The sequence below is a fragment of the Trachurus trachurus genome, assembly GCF_905171665.1.
Source record: "Trachurus trachurus genome assembly, chromosome: 6".
NCBI lineage: Eukaryota > Metazoa > Chordata > Actinopteri > Carangiformes > Carangidae > Trachurus > Trachurus trachurus.
The window spans coordinates 36,009,482-36,036,086 of NC_139897.1; the positions used below are offsets into that span (position 1 = coordinate 36,009,482).

A 26,605-nucleotide genomic window follows, 5' to 3' on the forward strand; every position below is an offset into this window, starting at 1 on the left:
AGAAAACCATTAACACTATAGAAGATGAAGCAGAACTAGGACAGTAAGTGATATTATGGAACACTGGTTTGCAATCTAGCATTTATCATGTAAATTAAGATGACTTTGCAATCAGAGTTGAAATATGTATGGTATTTCTTTTAGGAGTGTGATATCAGAATTTTCTCTTTGGATTCCATTAGATCACAACCTAAGGATTTCAGAATGGTACAGGATGTAGATTGAAAGTGTTTGCTTCATATCGCAATAGAGACCAGAAGTCTAAATTGCAAAAAATGTCCCACATTAGGCGAATTCACCCTAAGTGTATTTTAACTGCAGTTATTGCACTTCAACTGCAGTAATAGTCTACTTGCCAACAATGAGTACCCGGAAATGTTGAGTAGTTTTATGTTAGAAATAGATAGTATGGGTCCCCAGTATTCAGAAACGACCGGATGCTAACTTATATATATTGGGCAATTAGCATAATTGACAATATGGGCAATATTTCAACAAAATTGACTTGGCTGATCTGGGCAATATTGGAGTGGTTTTAGGGGTTATTGATGATGCTGAATCCATTTCTGATATTTTCAAAATTCAAAATGACTGTCTAAACCGATGACCAGATTTTGAAATCCATCAAAATTGGCCCACTGGCGGTTAACATCTGGTCACTTCCGGTTTAGACAGCCATTTTGAATTTGAAAATGTCAGAAATGGATTCAGCATCATCAATAACCCCTAAAACCACTCCAATATTGCCCAGATCAGCCAAGTCAATTTTGTTGAAATATTGCCCATATAGGCAATTATGCTAATTTATGCTAATTATGTCTGTTATGCTAATTGCCCAATATATATAAGTTAGCATCCGGCAGTTTCTGAATACTGGGGACCCATACTATCTATTTCTAACATAAAACTTTGGGCTACTCAACATTTCCGGGTTCACAATGGGGCCCTATGGGCTGGCAAGTAGACTATAAGTGTACCACATAGTAAAGGTGTTTGTGCAGTAACATGGTGTCAGTGGTGGTTGAGTCTCTGGGCTCTCGTGTCTCCTCAGCTGGTTTCCTCGTGGCGTTGACCAATCGGCGGCTGTGTCTGACAGCGCGGAGCGACGTGGTCGTCTTGGCGACGTGTGATGTCACCAACGGCGACCATCAGTGGGCGTGGACGGACGAGGACAGACTCGTCCACACTCGGTCCTCCAGGTGTCTCTGGGCCAATCACAGCACTCGAACGCCGCTGCACGCCCGCCTCGCCAAGCTCAGAGACTGCAGCAAAGCACCGCCGTGGAGTTGCTACGACGACGACGGTGGCGAGGGAGCGCTGGGATTGGCCGAGACGGGCATGTACCTGAAGAAGCAGGGGAGCCGCGTGGTGGCGGTGGAGGGAACGCTGCGGGCGTCGAGGTGGAGGAAGTACCAGGTCGACTCCCGAGGGAATCAGCTGACAGCGTCTCTATGCCCCAACACAGGTCAGTTCAGGAGGAACACTGCAAAAACTCTACATCTTTACAAGAATATTTGTCTCATTTCTAGTCAAAACTAATCTCTTTCCACTTAAAATAAGACTCATCACCTAAAAATGTACTTGTTTTTAGATCATTTTCACTTGTTTCAAACTAATTTTAACTTGAAATAAGTAGAAAAATCTGCCAGTGAAAGCAAGTTGTTTGTGTTTGTAACAAGAAAGAAAAACTTGCTCCACTATCAGATTTTTCTACTTATTTCAAGTGAAAATCTGCTTGAAAGAAGTAAAAAGTGTCTAAAAACAAGCTACTTTTTAAATGCGATGAGTCTTATGTTCGGGAGGTAGAGTGGTCGGCGGTTCGAATCCCGCTCCGTCCCAGTTGCTGCCGTTGTGTCCTTGTGTAACGGCGGTCCTCCTGCGGGTGAGCCTCAGTCACGAGGTAGCTACCCAGTAAGGAGAAGTGACAGGTTGTGGCGGTTAGCGGTACTGGAAGTAAACTCACTCACCCATAAAAGACGTGCTAACCCGCCTGCCAAGCGGTTCTTAACCTCTTGGTGAAGCGGTTAGCATCGTCGCCTGCGGTCACAGAACAAACAACATCGGTCACGGCACCAATGTGACCGATGTTGTTGGTTTGGACTTGCCCTAGGCATGGATCGAACCCACAGGCGACGATGCTAACCGCTTCGCCAAGAGGTTGACAACCGCTTGGCAGGCGGGTTAGCACGTCTTTTATGGTTGAGTGAGTTTACTTCCAGTACCGCTAACCGCCACAACCTGTCACTTCTCCTTACTGGTCCCTTGTGACTGTGGCTCACCCGCAGGAGGACCTCCGTTACACTTAGGCAAAGAAACGTAACCCACCTGCCTGCTGTGAATGTGTGAGAATGTTTGGTGGTGGTCGGGGGGCTGCGGGGTCAGGGTGGTGTAGATCAATGGTTCTCAAAGTGGGGTGAGAAATCACTTTTTACTAGTGAAAAAGGTCACCGCTCATCTGTCGGCAAAATACCTCGCAGAGGTGCTGGAGCTGAACTTTGAAACTTAGAAAACAATTCTCTAAAATATTTGCAAAAATGTCTGGCCATTGGCCCTAATTTGAACATACATTGACGTACATAAAGGTAATGTTCTTCAGTCTCAGAACAAATATTTGTGTATTTCTGGTGTTTGCTTCAACGTTTTGTCCAATCAAGGTCTAATTTGTGTCAATTTAGGATCCTTGATGTGAAACAGTTTGAGAAGCGCCGGTGTAGCTCATCACCAAGTACAGTTTATTACTAGGACTTTATCTGTTATTCATTTAGAGGACAGTGCACATTAATGGACATTTCTGTAAATGTGCCAGTGCCATGTGCCAAGGCTCATTTACAACTGTAGACCTCCAGCATGATGTTAAAAAGACCTCAGGCCATTAAAATACACAAAACAAGGACACAAAGGTCATAATACCCAAAACAAGGACACAGGGGACAGAAAGTTCAAGACATCCATAGAAACACAACGGAAACAATAACAACTAGTAGACAATAGGTTGGCAAAAGTTTGTTGGTTTGTCTCTCTGTTTGTCATATTTCACTGTAAAAGGTGTTGAAGTAAAACTGATGATTCATACTGAACTCAAACTTTGTGTTTAAACTTTTGTTTTATTGTTGCTGTGTAGAATCGGTTTAACTTTTCTAATCTCTGCTGTGATTGTTGTGATGCTAACATGCTAACATGCTAAGCTGACGAGGACAGCAGAGACGCTCCTGACTCCCACTTCCTGTCTGCTCCCGGTCAGACAGGAAGTGCGTCAGCAGTGTTCTTCCCGTCAGAGGAGAAACGATTTTGAATTGTTGCCATAGCACCTCTTGACAGAAAACAATCAGTTTGATCAGTTGTTGGTAACCAGAAAGTTGTTGATGAAAGTTTGAAGGAGACTCAGGAGGGAAATTCAAGCCAAAAGGGCAGTGGCATGTGGGATTTCATTTTTGCATAATAAGGGTTCTAGACAAAAAACAAACTTTTTAACAATCTGCAAAATTGCATCTTTATGAAGTGTTTAATGAAGTCTTATAGTTTTGATAAAAATATTTGTCAAATACACATTGTTTTTTTGTCAACTAGCATTTTTAGCACTGTCCCATATTAACCAAAGCGTGTTTGGTTAATATGGGACAACAAATTCAGCTATATTGGGACACTTTATAAACTGTTAGTAGTTGCAATAAAATCCTGATTTAAGCAGTTATGGTGAACAATCCTGTTGTTAGTGCTGTTGTTGGTATTTTTGTATACTTTTTTAAACCTTGCTACACATTTTTGCCTCACACAGTTACAATAATTTATATGCTAATATAGGCTAGCCAAGTCCTGCTCCTATCAGAACAAAACACAGATCAACGTTGCTCTAAGGACTTCCTGAAAAATTTGGTACGATTTGGTGTTTCTACAGTAAATATTTTGGCGACGCTGGCAGTTTTAAAACATCGGTCCGTTCTGCTTCTCTCAGAAAATATTTGTGTTGGAGTCAATGAGGAGCAGAGACAGACGTGGCCGCACACAGAGGCTGATAATTCAAATTCTGTAAGTCTCTCTGATATTTTGAGCACATGATGAGAAACAGAACAAGTTTGTCTACAAATTTGGAAAAAATCATGTGTGTAGAGTGTAAATTGTGCCCGGGCCGAGTGTGGAAAGAGAAAAAACCTGGAGTTTTTCTGGCATCTCTCCCACTCTAACTGATGATGTCACCCACTCTGACACAAACATTCCGTGCAATACACAACCATTATAATCTCATAATTTCTCCAAAAATGATCATGGTCATTGATCAGGGATTGATCAAAAACTATAATACCTATCAAAACGTGGAGTAATACGCCAATACACAAGACTTGTGTCTACTGTTTAAAGTTTAAATGAAGTCTCTAGGTGAAAGTATGCCTGAGCAGTAGACGTTTGTTAAACTCCAATGATTGGTCTTTTTCGCTCTTTTTTTTTTTCCCGTCCCATTCACTTCAATGCAAAAGTTTGCGCAGTGCGTCACGAAAAATTCATAAACTGTTGAGAAAAGTAATAGCACACCGATCCCGATCAAGACGCACGTTTTCATATAGCGAATCTAAAATCGTCCTGAAGAGGACGCGGAATAATAATAACTAGGAAAAAATCCACACAATATGCTCGGTGCGATGGCCCATGGCCCTAATTATAGACAATAGGTTGACAAAAGTTTGTTTGTCTCAGTTTGTCGTATCTCAATGGCCCTCATTTATTAAACTTGCGTACACCAAAAAAATGGGTGTACACCAAATTCACCGCAAGGATCGGCATTTATTAATCTGAGCGTGAGCGTACGGTACGCACAAATCTCACGCCAGCTCTGACCAGGTGTACGCACATTTGGAACCAGCGTAGAACATGCAGGAAGGAGTGCTGCTGTGTCAGAATGATTATTAAACCATAGTCTAATAACGCTGCGATGTGGACCACATGTTGTTGTTGTTTATATTGATAAAAAAGATAAAAAGTAGCCAAAAAAAGAAAAAAAAAAGAAACGCTACAACCAAGTCCGTGTTGAAAATTTAATTCGACTTTTATTTTGAGCAACTGAGATGAATTAAAAACCACGACGTGACAGATGCTCGTTAATCAGCTGTGTAAACAGAAACAGTCAATGACAGACAGACCTGTTATTGTAGATCACACACACAAACTTCCAACATCTCCTGCACCAGAGCATGACCGGACGGCTCCTCAAAGTCTCTCTCTCTGCCGGAGCCGGCGGGGGGGAGGGGGGGACTCCGCGGCTCCGCGGCTCCGCTACCTGTCCAGGTGCAGCTGATCTCCGCGGCGGAGTGTTTTTTCTTTTCTTTTCCCCGTCACCGGGACCTGTCAGCGGGACATCGGGCCGGTGTTTCACATCCCTCCATCAGCCGAACCATGCCAGCGGTGCTGATGGTCATAAAGTCGCGTTCGCAGCAGTAATATGCCTATATGATTTCTCCTCAGTCACTTGTGTTTAGTAAACTGCAGGAGCATTTCATGAGATCGCTGGCTTTCCTGACGTGGTCGGTGACACGTGCGTCTGCAGCCTCCATCCACCGGGATGATGCTTATCAATCACAAAATCTATCAATCTATCAATGTCCAGATATTTAATGTTGCCGCCCTCTCCCTGTTCAACGCGGTAATGCCGGTAAAGTCCCTCTTCTTGGCCGTCTTCCGTGTCTCCATGTCGTAAAAGGGGCAGGGCGACGCCTCTAAAGCAGGAATATATCGGGGCGTGACATTTAAATGACGCTCGTTTTCAGCCGCCGGATTTATCACCACCACGCCGGTTCTACGCCGAAATCAGCAGCGTACACACTTTTAGTAAATCACACGTGACACTTGCCGTACACTGATATTTACACCAGAATCTACACCAGATCCTGCGCAAGTTTGATAAATGAGGGCCAATATGAGCAAGAAACGTCACTGTAGAAGGTGTTGAAGTAAAACTGATGATTCACACTGAACTCAAACTTTGTGTTTAAACTTTTGTTTTATTGTTGATGTGTAGAATCAGTTTAACTTTTCTAATCTCTGCTGTTATTGTTGACATGTGATGCTAACATGTTACCATGCTAAGCTGACGAGGACAGCAGAGACGCTCCTGACTCCCACTTCCTGTCTGCTCCCGGTCAGACAGGAAGTGCGTCAGCAGAGTTCTTCCTGAGCGCTCGGCTCCAGGATGTCATAGCAACACGTCTATATGTGTAGGGTGAAGTGGGCTATAGTTGAGACACGTGTACAGTTGAAACAGCCTTAATATCTTGCCCGCGCTGCAAGGCTGAGCCGCCATTTTTACTCAGCAAATGCATATTAGCATCCTCTTTCTTTCAATTTTGCATTGAAGTCAATGGGACGGGCGAGAAAAAAAAGAGCGAAAAAGACCAATCATTGGAGTTTAACAAATGTCTACTGCCCCTACAATATATTGAAATATCTTGTCAAATTGTCATTTTTTAAAAAGTTTATTGCATTTACAATTGATGTTCAGTCATCATCAATGGGTTTTAATAGGTGTCTCAACTGTACCATGGTACCGTCTCAACTGTTCAGGTATGGGGTTATAGGGTTGAGACAAGACTGTGGTAAAAATGCACCTCATGTTTATGACCTGATTGTGGAAAAAATAAACAAATAGTAAATGATATTCATCAATAATAACTTAGTATACAAACTAATTAAACAGCATATGAAAAATCACTTATTTTCAGTGTCTAGTTTTTCTGCAATAGCTGTTCAAACATGTCCTCGGTCTACCCTACATTTATATAACTGTGTCTTCATGTCCTCCAGACTCCACCGTGTCCTCGTCCACCAGCAGTTTCAGTCCCGTGACCAGCGACCAATCAGAACGCTCCGTGACCAGCGACCAATCAGAACGCTCCGTGACCAGCGACCAATCAGAACGCTCCGTGACCAGCGACCAATCAGAACGCTCCTCACACCGAGTCAGCCGGCAGGTCACCACCTCTAGGCTCCGCCCCTCCGCCTCCACCACGCCGGTCCTAGACCAGGACCAGGACCAGGACCAGGACCAGGACCAGGACCAGGTCCACGTCACCAGACCTCAGACCAGCACCAGCACCAGTCCCGACGTCTCCACCGCCGTCACCCAGCGGTCCGTCTTCAACCGGACCCACGTGGTCTCGCCCAGTCCAGACCAGTTCACCACCGCCGCTGACAAGTCCTCAGGAACAAATCCACCAGAGACCTGGACCGAGACCAGGACCGAGGCCGGGCCAGAGACCAGGACCGAGGCTGGGCTAGAGACCAGAACTGAGACTGGGCTAGAGGCCAGGACCGAGACCGAGACTTTCACTGAGGCCAGGACCGAGGCCAGAACTGAGACCAGAATTGAGGCCAGAACCGAGGTTGGACCAGAGACCAGGACAGAGACCAAGACTTTGACTGAGATCAGGACCGAGGCCGAGCCAGAGACCAGAACTGAGACCAGGACTGAGGCCGGGCCAGAGACCAGGACCGAGGCCAGACCAGAGACCAGGACCGAGGCCAGAACTGAGACCAGAACCAAGGCCAGAACTGAGAGCTGGACCGAGGCCAGAACCGAGGCCAGAACTGAGACCAGGACCGAGGCCGGGCCAGAGACCAGGACCGAGGCCAGAACCGAGGCCGGACCAGAGACCAGAACTGAGACCAGAACTGAGAGCTGGACCGAGGCCGGAACTGAGACCAGAACTGAGGCCGGACCAGAGACCAGAACTGAGGCCGGAACTGAGACCAGAACTGAGGCCGGACCAGAGACCAGAACTGAGACCAGAACTGAGGCCAGACCAGAGACCAGAACTGAGACCAGAACTGAGGCCGGACCAGAGACCAGAACTGAGGCCGGAACTGAGACCGGACCAGAGACCAGAACTGAGGCCGGACCAGAGACCAGGACCGAGGCCGGACCAGAGACCAGAACTGAGACCAGAACTGAGGCCGGACCAGAGACCAGAACTGAGACCAGGACCGAGGCCGGACCAGAGACCAGAACTGAGACCAGGACCGAGGCCGGACCAGAGACCAGAACTGAGACCAGAACTGAGGCCGGACCAGAGACCAGAACTGAGACCAGGACCGAGGCCGGACCAGAGACCAGAACTGAGACCAGAACCGAGGCCGAGCCAGAGACCAGAACTGAGACCAGGACCGAGGCCGGGCCAGAGACCAGGACTGAGAGCTGGACCGAGGCCAGAACTGAGACCAGAACTGAGACCAGAACTGAGGCCGGACCCGAGGCCAGAACTGAGACCAGGACCGAGGCTGGGCCAGAGGCCAGAGCAGAGACCAGGACTGAGAGCTGGACCGAGGCCAGAACCGAGGCCGGACCAGAGACCAGAACTGAGACCAGAACAGAGACCAGGACCGAGGCCAGAACCGAGGTAGGGCCAGAGACCAGAACTGAGGCCGGGCCAGAGAGCTGGACTGAAGCCATGACCAAAACCTGGACAGAGTTCTGGCCTGAGGTTGACACAGAGACCAGAACTGAGACCAGAACCTCCACAGTCCAGACCCCCCAGACGGATCCACCTCCCACCTGGTTTCTGCAGACCTCCTCCTCTCCAGCAGCTCCTTCCACTCCTCCTCCTACCAGTCCAGCTGCTGCCCCTCCCCCCTCCACCCCTCCTCCCCCCTCCACCCCCCCCTCCACCACAGCCTTCACTGTAACCACGACGACCTCCTTCCAGACCAGCCCCCGCCCCCCCACGGCACCTCCAACCAGCCCAGGAGTCACCACCCCCCCAGTGAGTCCAGCAGTTTCAACATCTTTCCAAGAATATTTGGTAACACTTTACTGTAATAGGTCTTCATCAGATTGACATAACACTGTCATAAACATCAATGAATACTTATGACAGCTGTGGTTAAGTGTCATTCGGTAAGTTATGTCACTTTTGATGCAAAGTTGACATTGTTTGAGATGTTTTTGTTATGAGAACTTGACATCATTTTTTAAAGTTTGGCCATTAGGTCTGCTATGACAGTTTAAATTGTCTTTATGTCAAGTTGTCGAGTGGTGTTTTGTTATTGGACTTCTGTGCTAGCCACAGTTTGTCCATAACAAACACCATGTTCAGGCATAAGGGTGTCCATCAGTGCACGTGGCACCAGGACACCCTAGGCCGGAGGTCAATGATCGACTTTGTAGTCGTGTCATCTGATCTCCGGCCGTATGTCTTGGACACTCGGGTGAAGAGAGGGGCTGAGCTGTCAACTGATCACCACCTGGTGGTGAGTTGGATCCGCTGGCAGGGGAGGAAGCTGGTCAGACCTGGAAGACCCAAGCGTATCATGAGGGTCTGCTGGGAACGTCTGGCAGAATCCCCTGTCAGGGAGGTCTTCAACTCCCACCTACGGGTGTTGACGCGGGTGTCCGGAGCTGTGGCCGTAAGGTCTCCGGTGCCTGTCGCGGCGGCAATCCCCGAACCCGGTGGTGGACACCGGAAGTAAGGGATGCCGTCAAGCTGAAGAAGGAGTCCTACCGAGCCTGGCTAGCTCGGAGGACTCCTGAGGCAGCCGACGGGTACCGGCAGGCCAAGCGGACGGCAGCCCGGGCGGTCACGGAAGTGTGACAGTTGAGGTTCCTGTCACTATGCCTCCAATTGATCATGTGCCCTGGCTACTTGACCAAGGGGACATCCCTTTGGGTGACTGGCAAGCGCGCATGACTCTTACCCAGGAGGTGTGGGTTCAATCCCCGCCCGGGCCCTCTTCACCTGGACCGAAAAGTTCGGAGAGGCCATGGAGGAGATTCTGGCAAACCATCCGGCGCCTCAGGAGGGGGAAGCAGTGCTCCGCCAACACTGTTTACAGTGGAGGAGGGGAGCTGTTGACCTCGACTGGGGATATCGTCGGGCGGTGGAAGGAATACTTCGAGGATCTCCTCAATCCCACTGACACGCCTTCCATCGAGGAAGCAGAGGCTGAGGACTCAGAGGTTGATTCATTCATCACCCAAGCTGAAGTCCCTGAGGTAGTCCAGAAGCTCCTCAGTGGCAAGGCACCGGGGGTGGATGAGATCCGCCCTGAGTACCTCAAGTCTCTGGATGTTGTGGGGCTGTCGTGGCTGACACGCCTCTGCAGCATCGCGTGGCAGTCGGGGACAGTGCCTCTGGACTGGCAGACCGGGGTGGTGGTCCCTCTCTTCAAAAAGGGGTGTGTTCCAACTACCGGGGGATCACACTCCTCAGCCTCCCGGGGAAAGTCTATTCCAGGGTACTGGAGAGGAGAATTCGGCCGATAGTCGAACCTCGGATTCAGGAGGAACAATGCGGTTTTCGTCCTGGCCGTGGAACACTGGACCAGCTCTACACCCTCCGCAGGGTGCTCGAGGGCGCATGGGAGTTTACCCAACCAGTCCACATGTGTTTTGTGGACTTGGAGAAGGCTTTCGACCGTGTCCCACGTGGCATCCTGTGGGAGGTGCTCCGAGAGTATGGGGTCGGAGGCCCTCTGCTGAGGGCTGTACGGTCCCTGTATGACCGGAGCAGGAGCTTGGTTCGCATGGCGGCAGTAAGTCAGACCTGTTCCCGGTGCGTGTTGGACTCCGGCAGGGCTGCCCTTTGTCACTGGTTCTGTTCATTATTTTTATGGACAGAATTTCTAGGCGCAGCCAAGTGCCGGAGGGGGTACGGTTCGGGAGCCACTTGATCTCATCTCTGCTTTTTGCAGATGATGTGGTCTTGTTGGCTCCCTCGAGCCAGGACCTTCAGCATGCACTGGGGCGGTTTGCAGCTGAGTGTGAAGCAGCTGGGATGAGAATCAGCACCTCTAAGTCCGAGGCCATGGTTCTCGACCGGAAAAAGGTGGCTTGCCCCCTCCAGGTCAGGGGAGAGTTCCTGCCTCAGGTGGAGGAGTTTAAGTATCTCGGGGTCTTGTTCACGAGTGAGGGGAGAATGGAGCGCGAGATCGACAGGCGGATCGGTGCGGCGGCCGCAGTAATGCGGTCGTTGTATTGGTCCGTCTTGATGAAGAGGGAGCTGAGCCGAAAGGCAAAGCTCTCAATTCCCACCTTCACCTATGGTCATGAACTCTGGGTAATCCAGATAATGTGGTGGACAATGGATGGATGGATAAGTAGAAAAATCTGCCAGTGAAAGCAAGTTTTTTGTGTTTGTAATAAGAAACAAAAACTTGCTCCACTATCAGATTTTTCTACTTATTTCAAGTAAAAATCTGCTTGAGAGAAGTAAAAAGTGTCTAAAAATAAGTTACTTTTTAATGTGCTATTTTATCATTAGTCGTATTTTAAGTATAATTTGATTTGTTTTGACTAGAAATAAGACAAATATTCTTGGTAAGATGTTGAGTTTTTGCAGTGAGTCTCTGAGACTGTTTGTTGTTTATTTACTTTGAACCTGCAGCTCACCTGTATGATGTCACTTCCTGTTCCAGGTCCAGACCTCGACGTTTTCCCGCTGTTCCGTGAACGTGACCGGGACTAGCTCCGGGTCGGACTCGGCCGCGGTGGCGTTCACCTCCGGCGCCCGGTCCTGTCGCTTCAGTCTGGTTCTGGAGGAGGAGGCGGAGTCACGCTCCACTGGCCCCGCCCACTGCGCCGCCGACGGACCAACAGGAACCAGAACCGAAACCGCCTTCGTCTGCCGCGTCGCCGGTCTGGACCCAGGGACCTGGTACCGGTTCACACTGGTCTCCAGTCCAGACGGGGGGAGGAGCGGCGTGTCGCTGCTCACAGGTAAGAAGGAGTCGCTCACCTGAAGCTCACACTGCAAAAACTCAAAATCTTTCCAAGAATATTCGTCTTATTTCTTGTCAAAATGTCTCATTTCTAGTCAAAACTAATCTCTTTCCACTTAAAATAAGACTCATCACCTAAAAATTTACTTGTTTTTAGATCATTTTCACTTGTTTCAAACTAATTTTCACTTGAAATAAGTAGAAAAATCTGCCAGTGAAGCAAGTTTTTTGTGCTTGTAATAAGAAAGAAAAACTTGCTCCACTATCAGATTTTTCTACTTATTTCAAGTGAAAATCTGCTTGAAAGAAGTAAAAAGTGTCTAAAAACAAGCAGCTTTTTAATGTGATGAGTCTTATTTTAAGTAGAATTAGATTTGTTTTGACTAGAAATAAGACAAATATTCTTGGTAAGATTTTGAGTTTTTGCAGTGCACCTGACCGACGGGGTTGATATCCCTATTTTTCATCTCTTGAGATTGTACTTTTTCTTTTTTCTTTTTTTTTTTCTTTTTTTAATCCTTTTATTGCGCTAGACACTCCTGCACTTTATTGAGTTTTTAATAGTCTCTCATCAGTATTTGTTATCTACTATATTTATATTTATCTGTGCGAATGTGAGAATCGTGTGTATGCGAGAACTGTGTGAGGAATGTCGAATGTACTGTTTTTTAAATCTGTTTTGTGTATTTATGTAATTGCAGCAACTTGTGGCACATGACTGTCCATGACAAATTTCCCTGCGGGGATAATAAAGTTTATATTGATATAGATATTGACATTGCTGAGGCGCCGTAAGCTCAGGTCTGAATGTCAACACAACACACTGGGTACGTTTACATGGACAGTTTCGATCGGTTTCAGAAAGGTTAGGGCAAACTGACCAAACCGATTGAAAATACTTCATGTAAACGCCTCAAACCGTTTCAATTTCCCCAAACCGGTTGAAATTCCAACCAGTTAGAAGGGTGTGGTTTAAACCATAGACTGTAAACAGAATGGCCGTAGCACCGTGACGTCTCCCATTGGTTTGGGGGAGTCTGTTTTGTGCCGCTACTACGGGGGTTTGAACGGGATCATCCCTATGTTCCCCAGTTTTCTAAAAAAGGGTCCTATGTTCCCCGCTGTTCCCCCCTTTTTTGTGACTTTGAGTGAGAAGTGTAGGCTAATTGTCCCATTGGTTGGGTTTAGGCAATGAAGAAAGGAGTTGGTTAAGTTTAGTAATAAGACCAGGTAGAGGCTAGACAGGCCAGATAGATAGAGAGAGTCCAGATAGAGAGAGAGTCCATCAAACAGCAACAGCGGGGAATATAGGACCCTTTTTCAGAAAATGCAGCGTCTGTTGTCTGTCTGATGTCTGCCCCATTTCACCTGAATGCAACATCAAGAATACGTTCAGATATGCAACCGCACCGCTAGATGGGGGGAATTCCTACAGACTACACCTTTAAGTCGGCGCATGTAAACATTCAAGCTGAAATCTTCAAACAGATTGATTTAAACCAAACCTTTCTGAAACCGATTGAAACTGTCCATGTAAACGTACCCACTGTTACACACACACACACACACACACAGGTGAAGGTTTTCTAACAATGGTCTTCATCTCATCTCAAGTGTTTGTTTCCCTCCACTTCCCTCCTCATTGTGCGAGGCCGGATGCAGCAGGTCTCACTCCTCCTGTTTGTGGAGAGACGGACTCATGCACTCAGTTCTCTCCTTTTTACAGTTTTTCTCGATTGTTTACACACATTTTCTGAAAGCATGCCTCATACTCTCAGAACTCTACACACAAATCCAAAAACACACACACAATGGGCAAAACCCCTCACTCTTCCTGCAAAATGAAACTTTACATTCAAAACAATGTTATTTATTCTCAAAATGGTATTTTAGTCTCAAATGACACAAACCATCATATGAATAGACATTCATAAGAACCATGTGCTCAGTGTAAAACACTATGATGAATGGAAAACACTTCTACTCCATTCATCATAATGACTTAGGCTTTTTTTTTTTTTACTGCAACTACAGACAGTACATAATAAATGTGTTGTAAAATTTTAGAATAGTTTTGAAAGACTGAACACATCATTTTGACAAGATGAGACTATTGTAACATGTGGCTCTCCTAGCAGAGCAGCACTCTCTGTAGTCAAAGACTTTGTTCTAGTCTAGGTTCAAATCCTTCCATTGACATGCAATTTTGGTGATCAATGCATTTTCTTTTCTCATCATCATTATGGACTGAGCAGCTCACGTCTCTGCCCCGCCCATCTCAAAACAACATGCACTGATAATTAAAGGTGATGAACCTGCTGCTGTGACTATAGGGGTTGAGAGGAGGATCTGAATAAATGTTGGACTGTCCAATAAATGTTGGACTGTCCCTTTAAGGTCTGAACTTAAACCTCAGAGACGATGGTGATGAAGGTGACCGAGCCTCAAACACAAACAGGGATTTGGTTTATTGATCTGATCAGATTCTAGATCTTCTTCTAGAAGTTTGGTCTTGGGCCCCAGGTGCTGGTGGTTACCGCGGTAACAGCAGGTCCAGGACACGTTGTCCTCGGCTGTCGGGGATCTGCCGACAGGAAGCGGCGAAGTCTCCGCGGGGAGGAAGCCATTACGGAGACGAGGTCAGAGGTCGTTACTGAGTCCGCGTCCTGCCCCTCCCTCCCTGTGTTTCCTGTCCTTCTGCACCGTCGCCATGGAAACGCCACATTCTCCAAGAAGCTGAAACAATCATATCAACGACTGAAATACACAAAGACCGGGTTCAGACCTGCAGAACCGGGTCTAAAGGGACAGGGTCAGACAGAACCAGGTTTAACAGAACCAGGTCCAGAACCAGGACTAACAGGATCAAGGTTAGACCAGGACTAGGGTTGCAAAATTGGAAACTTTCCATGGGAATTAACGGGATTATAGCCTATGGGAATTAACAGGATTTAACGGGAATATATGGGAATAAATCAGAAATTTACAAAATTAAAGGTTGGCCCTTAACAGGGAACTTAAATATAGTGGGTTAGGGTTAGGGTTAAAAATGTAATTTTACTTTTTGATTTTTGTTGTTCAGTAAAAGAATTGATTGTTCATACAATTACAACTTGATAAAGTTCTACTCACAAATAAATCTGTAGAATTTTTTTTTAATTGTATTATTTTGCATGGATGTCTGCTTATGACAAAACAAAATACTTACATTTATGTTTGTGTAGCCGATGTCGATCTGGCCCTCTGCGTTGTGTTTCTCACGGCCTGCCCTAGGTGGGGTTGGATCCCACGACCTCCCGCACCGGAGGCGACGATGCTAACCTCTTCGCCAAGAGGTTGACAACCACTTGGTGGGTTGGTTAGCACGTCTTTTATGGGTGGAGTGAGTGCACATCCGCTACATTTGGACATGATACAATTTGTTTAAATTAGCCCCAATTTCCAGTTAATTTCCAGTTAATTCCCATAAATTCCCATAATTCCCATGGAAAGTTTCCAATTTGGAATATTTACAAAATTCCCCGGCTTAACTTCCCATGGAAAGTTTCTGGAAATGTTCCGCCCCTTTGCAACCGTAACCAGGACACTGTGACATCACGTATGTAGGCGAAGACGTCGTCCTAGTAACCAAAACAAAGACCAGAGAAACTCCAATGACATCACACAACATTAAAGTCTCCTTCTCCTGTCTCAGACCCGGTCGGTCCGGCCCGTCTGGACGTCCAGCTGGACCCGGTGGACCCGGTCCAGACTCGGTTTAAGAGTCTGTCTGTGGTCCCCGCTGACTCGGCCGGTCTGAGGGTGTTCTGGTCTCAGTCTGCCGGTCACGTGGACTGGTACGATGTGACTCTGGACGACACCAGCTCAGGGTCCAGCATCAGGACCCGGGTCATGGGCTCAGCAGCCCCCCGGTCCGGGTTCAGCTCCCTGGTCCCCGGTTCTCTGTACAACGTCAGCGTGGTGGCGACGGCCGGGAACAGGAGCGCTGCACCGGTTCACACCACCGCCGCTACAGGTGAGTTCACCTCCAGACCTGAGACATCTAGACATCCAGACCATAAACATCTAGACATCCAGACCTGAGACATCCAGACCTGAAACATCTAGAACTTAAAGGGATATTCCGGCATAAGTTTAAGCCATGGTCCAACGCACCGTGACACCAAGTTAGACCCCCCCTCGAGAGATGAAGTCTGCTAACCGTTAGCTTCTCCAGTTGTAGCAACTTTAGCAATGACCGCACCATAACAAACAGTGCAGTATACGGATCCACTATCCACCGATCAAAAAGCCACTTACAGCCACAAATAATGCTCAGAACAGCACCAAACGTCATCAACAGTACAAACAGGGTCCCATCCCATAATACGAGGCATCAAACATCTGTTAGCTTAGCCTGGTTTCTATTGAAAAGAGACGAAAACAACTCACCCACTCTGCTCCAGTTATACGCTATGCAGCAACTTCCCGTGTCCAGCATAGAGTCCAGGCACTGACAACACACGTCTGAGGCCGACTGGCAGCACAAACATCTGGTTTCAGCACAAACATCTGGTTTCAGTGGCCACCGACAGCACAAACATCTGGTTTCAGCACAAACATCTGGTTTCAGTGGCCACCGACAGCACAAACATCTGGTTTCAGCAGCCGACTGGCAGCACAAACATCTGGTTTCAGCACAGACATCTGGTTTCAGCACAAACATCTGGTTTCAGTGGCCACCGACAGCACAAACATCTGGTTTCAGCAGCCGACTGGCAGCACAAACATCTGGTTTCAGCACAAACATCTGGTTTCAGCACAAACATCTGGTTTCAGCACAGACATCTGGTTTCAGCACAAACATCTGGTTTCAGCACAAACATCTGGTTTCAACACAGACACCTGGTTTCAGCACAGACATCTGGTTTCAGCACAAACATCTGGTTTCAGCACAGACATCTGGTTTCAGCACAGACATCTAGTTTCAGTGGCCACCGACAGCACAAACATCTGGTTTCAGCACAGACATCTGGTTTCAGCACAGACATCTGGTTTCAGTGGCCACCGACAGCACAAACATCTGGTTTCAGCACAGACATCTGGTTTCAGCACAAACATCTGGTTTCAGCACAGACATCTGGTTTCAGCACAAACATCTGGTTTCAGCACAGTCATCTGGTTTCAGTAGCCACCGACAGGCAGTGACCACCACACTGACCACTTGATTCCCCCAGATCCAGCATTTAGACTTTTAGCCTCCATTTCCAGCACATAGTCTCCACCGCAGCTGCCCCTCTTTCACTTTTCTCCTCCATTTCCTTCAGCTCGTCTTCAGTAAACTCGGTCTCAAACTGATAGTGGCGCCCATCGAAATGAAACCAGTCGTTGTTGTTCTCAAACTCCATATACTCAGCCGTGTCCATGGGAGCGTGCCTATGTTCCCTCAGCCCTATGTTCCCACTGGACTCTCTCTCTCTATCTGGCCTGTCTAGCCTCTACCGGGTCTTTTTACTAAACTTAACCAACTCCTTTCTTCATTGCCTAAACCCAACCAATGGTGGGACCAAAGGGCTGTGGGAACATAGGAATGACCCCGTGTCGGGACGTGATGTCTCCTTCACTAAGTTACAGTCTCTTCCGGCAACGAACGGCGTCCTGATCGCGCGTGTGACGTGATTCTCTCCGTTCATTTCCCTGTGAACACTCGATAATAACTTTTATAAACTGATAGGCAAGACACACAGGAACTTTGGCTGCATTATATGGAGTAATACACACACATTCATCCTTGAGCTGCGGGACTCTACTTCACTCGGTAATCGCCTCCACGCCAGCTGACTACCTGTAACCATGGCAACAACAGCTGACTACCTGTAACCATGGCTATAACAAGCAGACATCACAGATAGGATATGGAGGAATCAAGTGGTCAGTGTGGTGGTCACTGCCTGTCGGTGGCCGCTGAAACCAGATGTTTGTGCTGAAACCAGATGTTTGTGCTGAAACCAGATGATTGTGCTGAAACCAGATGTTTGTGCTGAAACCAGATGTTTGTGCTGCCAGTCGGCCTCGGACGTGTGTTGTCAGTGTCTGGACTCTTTGCTGGACACGGAAAGTTGCTGCATAGCGTATAACTGGAGCAGAGTGGGTGAGTTGTTTTCGTCTCTTTTCTTTTTTTTGTCATTAAAGTTTTTTTTATTTTATTTTTTATGTAAACACATACAAACAGACAGTATTGTTTTCAGGTATATAACAGCCCATGATAAATGCTCATATTTGAAACAACCAATCTAAACATTCATCAGTTACATTCACATCAGTGCAGTCAGTCAACACATTGTCACATCATTACATTTGAGAAAGTGGTCCCATGACCTCTTGAAATTGTCCACATCATCATTGATTCTGGCTAACATGTGTTCATATGATACAACCTCCAACATTACCTCTATCCAATTTTTAACATCTGGAGAGGATGTACTTTTCCATACTCTGAGAATCATTCGAGCAGCTGTAACAACCCCTAACTTTATCACTACAAGGTTACATTTGGGTATATTGGGCAGTTCTGTTTGGTCTGTTTTCGTCTCTTTTCAATAGAAACCAGGCTAAGCTAACAGATGTTTGATGCCTCGTATTATGGGATGGGACCCTGTTTGTACTGTTGATGATGTTTGGTGCTGTTCTGAGCATTATTTGTGGCTATAAGTGGCTTTTTGATCGGTGGATAGTGGATCCATATACTGCGCTGTTTGTTATGGTGCGGTCATTGCTAACGTTGCTACATGGAGAAGCTAGCGGTTAGCAGACTTCATCTCTCGAGGGGGGGGGTCTAACTCGGTGTTACAGTGCGTTGGACCATGGCTTAAACTTACGCCGGAATATCCCTTTAAACATCTAGACCTTAAACATCTAGACCTTAAACATCCAGACCTGAAACTCACCATTAATTGTTTCTAACTTGTCCTACAATATGTTTTCAGTCGTACTTTAACTTGTCTTGAACTCTCTCTGCTCGTCTCCCTTGACCAGCGCCGTCCTCGGTCCGTGGTCTCCGGGTGGCGTCCTCGTCCTCGTCCTCGTCCTCGTCCTCGTCCTCGTCCTCGTCCTCGTCCTCGTCCTCGTCCTCGTCATCGTCCTCGTCCTCGTCCTCGGGGTCACGCGGCCTGGCGGTCTCGTGGCGCGGCGGTCCGGGCAGGGTCGAGCGGTTCAGGGTCCTGCTGACGGACGGGGACGGGGTTCAGCTGAGGAACGTCTCTCTGAGAAACACAGAGACGTCGGCCGAGCTGGACGAGCTGCAGCCGGGGACCGCCTACACCGTAACCGTGGTAACAGAGGCTGTTGGTCTACAGAGCTCCGCCTCCACACAGGCCGTCACAGGTACACATTATGGGATGTTTTGAAGCCTCCCCCCCTCTGTTAGTGTAGGCTGTATTTTCCTAACATTTAGGTCTAAAAGAAGGAATCTGAAAGTTTTCAGTTTAATGTCTCCTGTTTTGCGGTAGTTGTGTCTGTCCCCGCGTCGCCACGGCAACGATGAATGGGAGCAGATTGAAGTTCTGCTGCTTAGGCTGTTTCCATCCCTCAAAGCCACAGACAGCGTCAGATGGAGACTCAAACATGCAGCCAGAAGTTTATTTACTTGAAGCAAGTCCAGAGTTGATATTCCTGTGTTTCTGACACAAACGGGAGCTTCCCACTGCACCTGAACACACCGAGCGTCAACACAAACGGGAGCTTCCCACTGCACCTGAACACACCGAGCGTCAACTTGGGTCTCGACTCCGCCAGACTTTGAATTAGATCTAGTTTTACAAACATGTCGGCTTGTTGAAGTAAATAAACTTCTGGTGCATGTTTGAGTCTCCATCTGACGCTGTCTGTGGCTTTGAGGGATGGAAACAGCCTAAGCAGCAGAACTTCAATCCACTCCCATTCATCGCTGCCGTGGCGACGCGGGGACAGACACAACTACCGCAAAACATGAGACATTAAACTGAACATCTTCAGATTCCTTCTTTTGGAACATACAGCCTTAGTTGAATTTGCCGGTAATTGTCCTTTAACGTGGTGGTGGTTGTTCTCTCAGCTCCTGCTCAGCTCTCCGGTCTGAGGCTGGACAACAACGGCAGCTCCCGGTCTCTGCTGGGCTCCTGGGCGTCGCCCGAGGGGGGGCTGGACCGCTACCGGCTCACACTGTCGGCTCAGGGCTGGACCCCCCAGCACCGCGTCCTGCCCCCCAACACCACACAGCTGCTGTTCGAGGGTCTGACCCCCGGACGCCGCTACCAGCTCTCGGTCCAGACCACGGCAGGAGACCAGAGCACCGAGACCAGGACCTGGGGGAGGACAGGTGAGTCTGCACCTGTTGGCCCTGAGTCCTGTCTGCAGGCTTCCTCTCAGGTGTTGGATTGGATTGGATTGGACTGTACTTTATTGTCCCAAAGGGAAAGTTGTTTTGGGCTCTGAGCCACTGCAATACACAAAACAATACATACCAGACATTCATACAAAGTACTTTCCCACATTAACACACACATTTAAAACAGTGAAGGGTGCTTCCACTCTATACAAATAAATCAATAAAATCAATAAAATCAATAAATCCGTAAAACTGATCAAACCAGCAGCTCTTAAGTTAAAGTGCGACATTCAATACAAAGAAAAACTAAACCAGTAGAATAAAACCAACGGTTCATAAATAAATTGAAGTGCTACATTCACAGTGTTTGCGTATAGAAATAATAAAACAATAAAACCATACAAAAATGGTAAAACCAGTCAAATGAATACAGTTCTGATATAAAGTGCTACATATTACTGTTTAATGCCTTAATGGCGGAGGGAATACATGACTTCCTATATCTATTCAGTCTACTTTTTGGAACTTTTTGGTGTCGGCGGAGATTAAGAGTTAGCTTGTAGCTAACGTTAGCTAGCATCGTTAGCTACTAGCTAGTGACCAAAACAATGATTTTTCCCCACTTTTCAGAAAAGTCATGTAATGCCCGTTCAGTCGCTCTTTAGCCACGTCTGTCTTCTATCACAACACCATTTTTCTGATGTATAAGTTAATTCAAATTTTCCTTACAAGCTATTTAAATTTGCCTCATTTTCAATGGTTTCCAATAGAGAGCCGAAGCGGAAGCAGCACCATGGGACCTCAATTCGAAAAAAGATCTCCATACGAATGAACGGGAGTCCAAGTTTTATTTCGTGATCCGATTGAATTGCGCCATGACAAAAAACTCTGTCCTCTACCTGTTTAAAACATCACGTTTCATGAAGAGAAATCAGCAGTTTGTTGTAAAACTATTGTAGAATAAAACTCTGAAGAGTCCGTAACCAGAAAGACTTCAAGTCGCGTAGGTGACGTCACCATGGCGACCACATGACGCCCTTCCTTTCCCGTGTCAGTTGGTGACGTATTTTTTGTGGGACACAGATCTGTAGTCCTAGAGCGTCGTCACACTAAATACATTCTTCTGTTGCTGTTTTACAACAAACTGCTGATTTCTCTTCATGAAACGTGATGTTTTAAACAGGTAGAGGACAGAGTTTTTTCTCATGGCACAATTCAAACGGATCACGAAATAAAACTTGGACTCCCGTTCATTCGTATGGAGATCTTTTTTCGAATTGAGGAGCCATGGTGACGTTACTTCCTGCTTCCGCTTCGGCTCTCTATGGGAGTTAACCCTTCCGTGACCATTGTTTGTCCAACCTAGCAACAGTAACCGTGGAGGGCAGGACTTGACAAAGGGTCAATTGAATAGACCTGTGCTAGATGATGATGATGATAATAACTTTCCATCTTCTTGGCCCCGCCCCCTCAGTGCCTGAGCGGGTGTCGTCCCTGTCTCTCTCTCCTCTTGGCGGTGGCGGCGGCGGCGGGACGCTGAGGCTCAGCTGGACGCCCCCTTCAGGCGACTGGGACAACTACAGCGTGGTGCTGAGGAACGGCTCCGTCGTCATGGTGAACCGTACGGTGGGCGGAGCCACTCGACAGCTGTCGTTCTCCGCCCTCAACCTCGGCCTGGTGCCCGGACGCCTCTACGCCGCCGAGGTCACGGTGAACAGCGGCATTCTGGGTAACACGAGGCGCTGCGAGGGACGCCTCGGTGAGTTCATGTTCACACCGACTTATTATTAGTGGTTCATTTTACCCAAAGGGTCATGTGACATCACGCATGACATCACGTCCTTTCTTCTAAAAACCATGAATTTAAAGCAGAAGTAAGCGATATGTTAGTGTTAATCTAAGGCTGTGTTCGAAACCACATACTCCATACTACATACTTCCATACTGCATACTTCCATACTCCATACTACATACTAATCGATCATACAGTATGCAGAGCGTTCACACTGCTGCGTACTATGATAACCCACAATACATTTCGCTCCTGCCCGAGCCGAAATCAGCCGCCCTGAAGCTGATTTCACTTAAGCTCTAAACTCTGTAAATATATAACTTCAGCAACATTTGAAACATTTTCAGGCGAGAAAGTACTACTTCGTATCCCCATGGTGTTGAAAAAATGACAAAACAACACCTATTTACAATTTTAGTCGGACGAAGTCGGACTTCTCTGGCGTTAGTAAAACCAGCCGTAGTGAGCACTGTACTTCCGGTTTCTGTGTCAAAATAAAGCACCCGTTGCAATTGACCATAAAGAAAGCCGTTACAATGACGTCAGTGCTCTTACTTTATAAACAGGAAGTGAACCTGTCCCCACTGTGGCTAGCTTACTCACATTTGTATTGCTGCCCCTCCTTTTTTCCTCTCGTCCGCTCGGCTCCTCCTTCTCCGTTCTTTTTTTTTTTTTTTTTTCGCGGCAAGGAAGAGGCGGTCCTTGACGTCACGTTGCGTTGCATCTTGGGTAGTTTGAGTATGAGTAGTGACCTCATGATGTATACTCAACATTTCGGCCGAATCTAGTATGCATCCGGGAACTTCTCGCCTACTGCAAATCGCATACTGCGCAGTGTGAACATACTGCATACTCAAATCGTTAGTATGAGTAGTATGAGTAGTAGGAGAAGTATGCGGTTTCGAACACAGCCTAAGTCTTAAATAGTTGTATCTTCCGACAGCAATCACTTCTATAGAGTGTTTGGTCTGAAACACGGGTCTGTCAGTCACTCTGCTCTGCTCTGAGCCCAGGAGAAAACTTTCCTTGTATCCTACAACCTTTATCCAATGAGGAGAGAGAACGGCATAAAGGGGCAGTCCTCTCTGTGTGTGCAGCCAAGGGATGCGCCTGAATGTGGTGACGTAGGGACGAGGACCAATAGATCCATGACGAGGGCGGGGGCTGCTAACTCCATCGGCTGACAAGACGTTATGGTGCGTTCAAGGCAACCCGTAACTGGTGTTTTTCCGACCTGTGAAGTGGTACCAGTTCGATCTGGTACGAGTTCACGGGTCAGAAGTTACGAGTGGCCGTTATAGTGACTTTCACAGGTAAAACAGGTCGGAGAAACACGAGTGGGTTGCCTGGAACGCTACAAAGTCGTAAGTCATGACTTGAAGCTGTAATTTACGGTTTCAAAAGCCTGCCTGGAACACAGCATTAGCCAAACCGACCGGATCGCTTACTTCTGCTTTAAGGCCTAGTCCACACGAACACGGGTATTTTTGATACAACTTTTATGGACCCCGGTTAAAAAAAATTATTCGCATCCACACCATCGGTGTGATAAAAAATATTTTGTTGCTGTTAACCGGCTGTGGCCCCTCCCCCTCTGACCCCGCCCCCCTCCCTGTAGCTCCTCCCCCCGTGCGGCGGCTGCTGGTCCATCACGCCGGTGAGTCCGGTCTGAGCGTGTGGTGGAGCGGACCGGACGGCGAGTGGGACGGTTTCACGGCGGTCCTCAGGCGGACCGGGTTCGATGCCGTGGTGACGAGGAGGATCCTTCCCTGGGAGTCCAGAGAGTGTTCCTTCAGTGGCCTCGCCGCCGGCCGCCGCTACACCGTCACCGTGACGACCAACAGCGGAAACCTGAGCAGCTCTGCCACCGTGACAGCGTGGACCAGTACGTCTTTGTAACGCTTGGTTCTGATTGGTCCAAACGTCTGGTCTTTCTCTTTTTTTAAAACGTATTTACATGTACAAAGAACATGAGATCAGACCTTAAACATCTAGACCTTAAACTCCTAGACCTTAAACATCTAGACCTTAGACTTCTAGACCTTAAACATCTAGACCTTAAACTTCTAGACCTTAAACATCTAGACCTTAAACATCTAGACCTTAAACTTCTAGACCTGAAACATCTAGACCTTAAACTTCTAGACCTTAAACTTCTAGACCTTAAACATCTAGACCTTAAACTTCTAGACCTTAAACATCTAGACCTTAGACTTCTAGAACTGAAACTCACCATTAATTGTTTCTAACTTGTCCTACAATATTTTTTCAGTCGTACTTTAACTTGTCTTGAACTCTCTCTGCTCGCTTTACAAATTGGGATATTCACTTTACTTTACTTTACTTTATTTGTTTATTTAGTCGGGACAGTGCATATTAATGGACAGTGAGAACTAGAGTACCCACAGTAAATACACCGGATTTAGCACTGCTGCTAAATTACATCCGTAGTCCCCAAAACAATACAACTATTAACATAAAAAGTCCAAAAAGACAGAGGACCAGTAGATAACAGGAAAAGTACATTTACATAGTTACAGGGTTAGACATGGACGTTGAACTGGACCTTCCTCGGTCCTGATCTGGTCTCATGCTGCTCTCTCTGCCCCCCCCCCCCCCTCGCCCCCCCAGGTCCGGCTCAGGTCAGCGGGCTGCGGGTCTCGAACCTGGGCACCACCGACAGTCTGCAGGCCGAGTGGCCCCGAGCCTCGGGGGATGTGGACTCGTACCGGGTCCTGCTGGTCCACGACGGCAGCGTCATCAAGAACGAGAGCGTTGGCGCCGACACCACGGGGATCAGCTTCCACAGCCTGAGGCCGGGGGCCATGTACACGGTGGTGCTGACCACGACCCGGGCCGGACTCAACTCCAGACAGGCGGTGGCCGAGGGACGAACAGGTACGACCCTGTTCCAGAGATCCTGTTAACGTCCTGGGGCCGTATTCACAAAGCCTTTTATCTTACCGCTAGGAGTGCTCCTAACTCGCGCTAAAAGTTTTCACATAGGAGTTTTTTCTTAAAAGCTATTCACAAAGCCGCTGAGACCTACTCTTACTAAGGATAAATCACTAAGAGCAAACTAAGAGTGACGCCCCTGGTGACGCCCCGTTGCTATGGATTACGTCAATTCTCGTGCACGAATTCGAGGCGTTCAACACGGTGATTGGTTGTTGACTACCGGTGGCTCGAACCCAGACTGACAACAAGTGTGGTTTACTGGGGAGCTGCCCTATCACGAGCTACTTTTAAAAATATTTTTGGCTCACATCAGCACGACTGCATCGCAGCGGTCGCAGTCACCTCGGTCCGACCGCTGTGACGCCTATATTGGACAGTCTGTCACCGTCACTACTCCCGTTTTATAGCGAAAATGTTGTAGTACAAAAAAAAAACACAGACAAAAAGGCACTTTGGGCATCAATGGGCAAAGGGGCAGGTGCCCAGCTTCACCCCACAGACAGATACACACATGCTTTTCAGAGCAGTGTGAACAATCGGTTGTTTAAAATTCCTTCTCCCTCTTAGATTGTGTCCCCCTTCTCTCTCCACTGGAGTCACAACGTCACTAACAATAGACACACTCATCCTCCGTGTGTGTGTGTGTGTGTGTGTGTTTAACTAACAGCAGGATGTTACTGAAAAGCAGGAATTTTCAGGAAGTGTCGACAACAACAACAACAATAAAAACTTGTCAGAGACTTCCCGTCAGAGACTTCCCCATAGAACTTCATGAAATACTTTTCTGGAAAATATTTACACAAATGTTTTGGTCAGTGGTGAAGTCTATGTGATAGGCTACTCAGGTTTACTCAGTATAGCCACATATATAATATTTCAGTATAGCCAGTACAACAAAAAAAATTTTCTCAAAAATGTTATCACTTTTTTAATTACTGACTTTTTTTTTCTTTTTTTTTTTTTTTAGAAAGCTTTACCACTTTTCCTAGAATTTTTTTGAGAAATTTTACCAGTTTCTTCTCAATTTTTCTTTTTTTTTTTACTTTTTTTTTTTTTTTTCAAGAAATCTTACCCCTTTTTCTATTTGCCCCTTTTTTGCCACATTTTTCTAAAAAAAAATTGCGAAATCTTACCACTTTTTTCTAGAATTGACCCTTCGCGTAAGCCCCGCCCCCTTGGTTACTGTTGCTACGCCGGGCAAGCTTTCACTCCCAGCCATGCTCCTGGCAATATTTGGTATCGATTTCAAAGGAAATATCAGAAAATTTCTGGATAAACTGTTGTGAGATAATAGAGAGAAGAAGTCACAAAGATCATTCAGAGTTTTCAGTGACGTGACTCGCGCAGGAGGATAAAACATCTGTTCAACGACACGACTGGACAATGTACAGAGCAGCAGTAAGGACCGGTAATTTTACCGTCTATCAACCCACCAAGACTTGGGTCATCTCACTGGTCATGAAACGTTGTCAAACTGCAAGTTTTTGGGCGATTGTGAACCACATACAGCTTTCGCTGCTGTTTTTTTTTCTCCCACCGCTGTGTCAGTCAGTGAAAGCAGTCCCTGCCTGGAGGATCCCTCGCCTAAAAGCCCAGGTAAAAGCCCTAAAAGCCCTAACAGCCCAGGTAAAAGACCTAAAGCCCAGGTAAAAGTCCTAAAGGCCCAGGTAAAAGCCCTAGAAGCCCAGGTAAAAGCCCTTAAAGCCCAGGTAGAAGCCCTAAAAGCCCTAAAAGCCCAGGTAAAAGCCCTAACAGCCCAGGTAAAAGCCCTAAAAGGCCAGGTAAAAGCCCTAACAGCCCAGGTAAAAGCCCTA

The 26,605-nt window shown here is 47.2% G+C and overlaps 1 protein-coding gene across 1 annotated transcript in view; it reads left to right on the top strand.

Annotated features, from left to right (window-relative positions):
• The first annotated feature begins 8,681 nt into the window (after nucleotides 1–8,681).
• ptprbl (protein tyrosine phosphatase receptor type B, like) overlaps nucleotides 8,682–26,605 on the top strand; it is a 46,923-nt gene continuing 28,999 nt past the window's right edge. Inside the window, exons 1-9 of the mRNA XM_083974156.1 lie at nucleotides 8,682–8,744; nucleotides 11,395–11,695; nucleotides 15,392–15,712; nucleotides 18,712–18,741; nucleotides 18,814–19,059; nucleotides 19,769–20,032; nucleotides 21,516–21,800; nucleotides 23,452–23,718; nucleotides 24,465–24,731. Of these exons, the coding sequence (XP_083830282.1) occupies nucleotides 15,589–15,712; nucleotides 18,712–18,741; nucleotides 18,814–19,059; nucleotides 19,769–20,032; nucleotides 21,516–21,800; nucleotides 23,452–23,718; nucleotides 24,465–24,731 (1,483 nt within the window). The 5' untranslated portion in view covers nucleotides 8,682–8,744; nucleotides 11,395–11,695; nucleotides 15,392–15,588. The remainder of the gene's footprint in view (nucleotides 8,745–11,394; nucleotides 11,696–15,391; nucleotides 15,713–18,711; nucleotides 18,742–18,813; nucleotides 19,060–19,768; nucleotides 20,033–21,515; nucleotides 21,801–23,451; nucleotides 23,719–24,464; nucleotides 24,732–26,605) is intronic.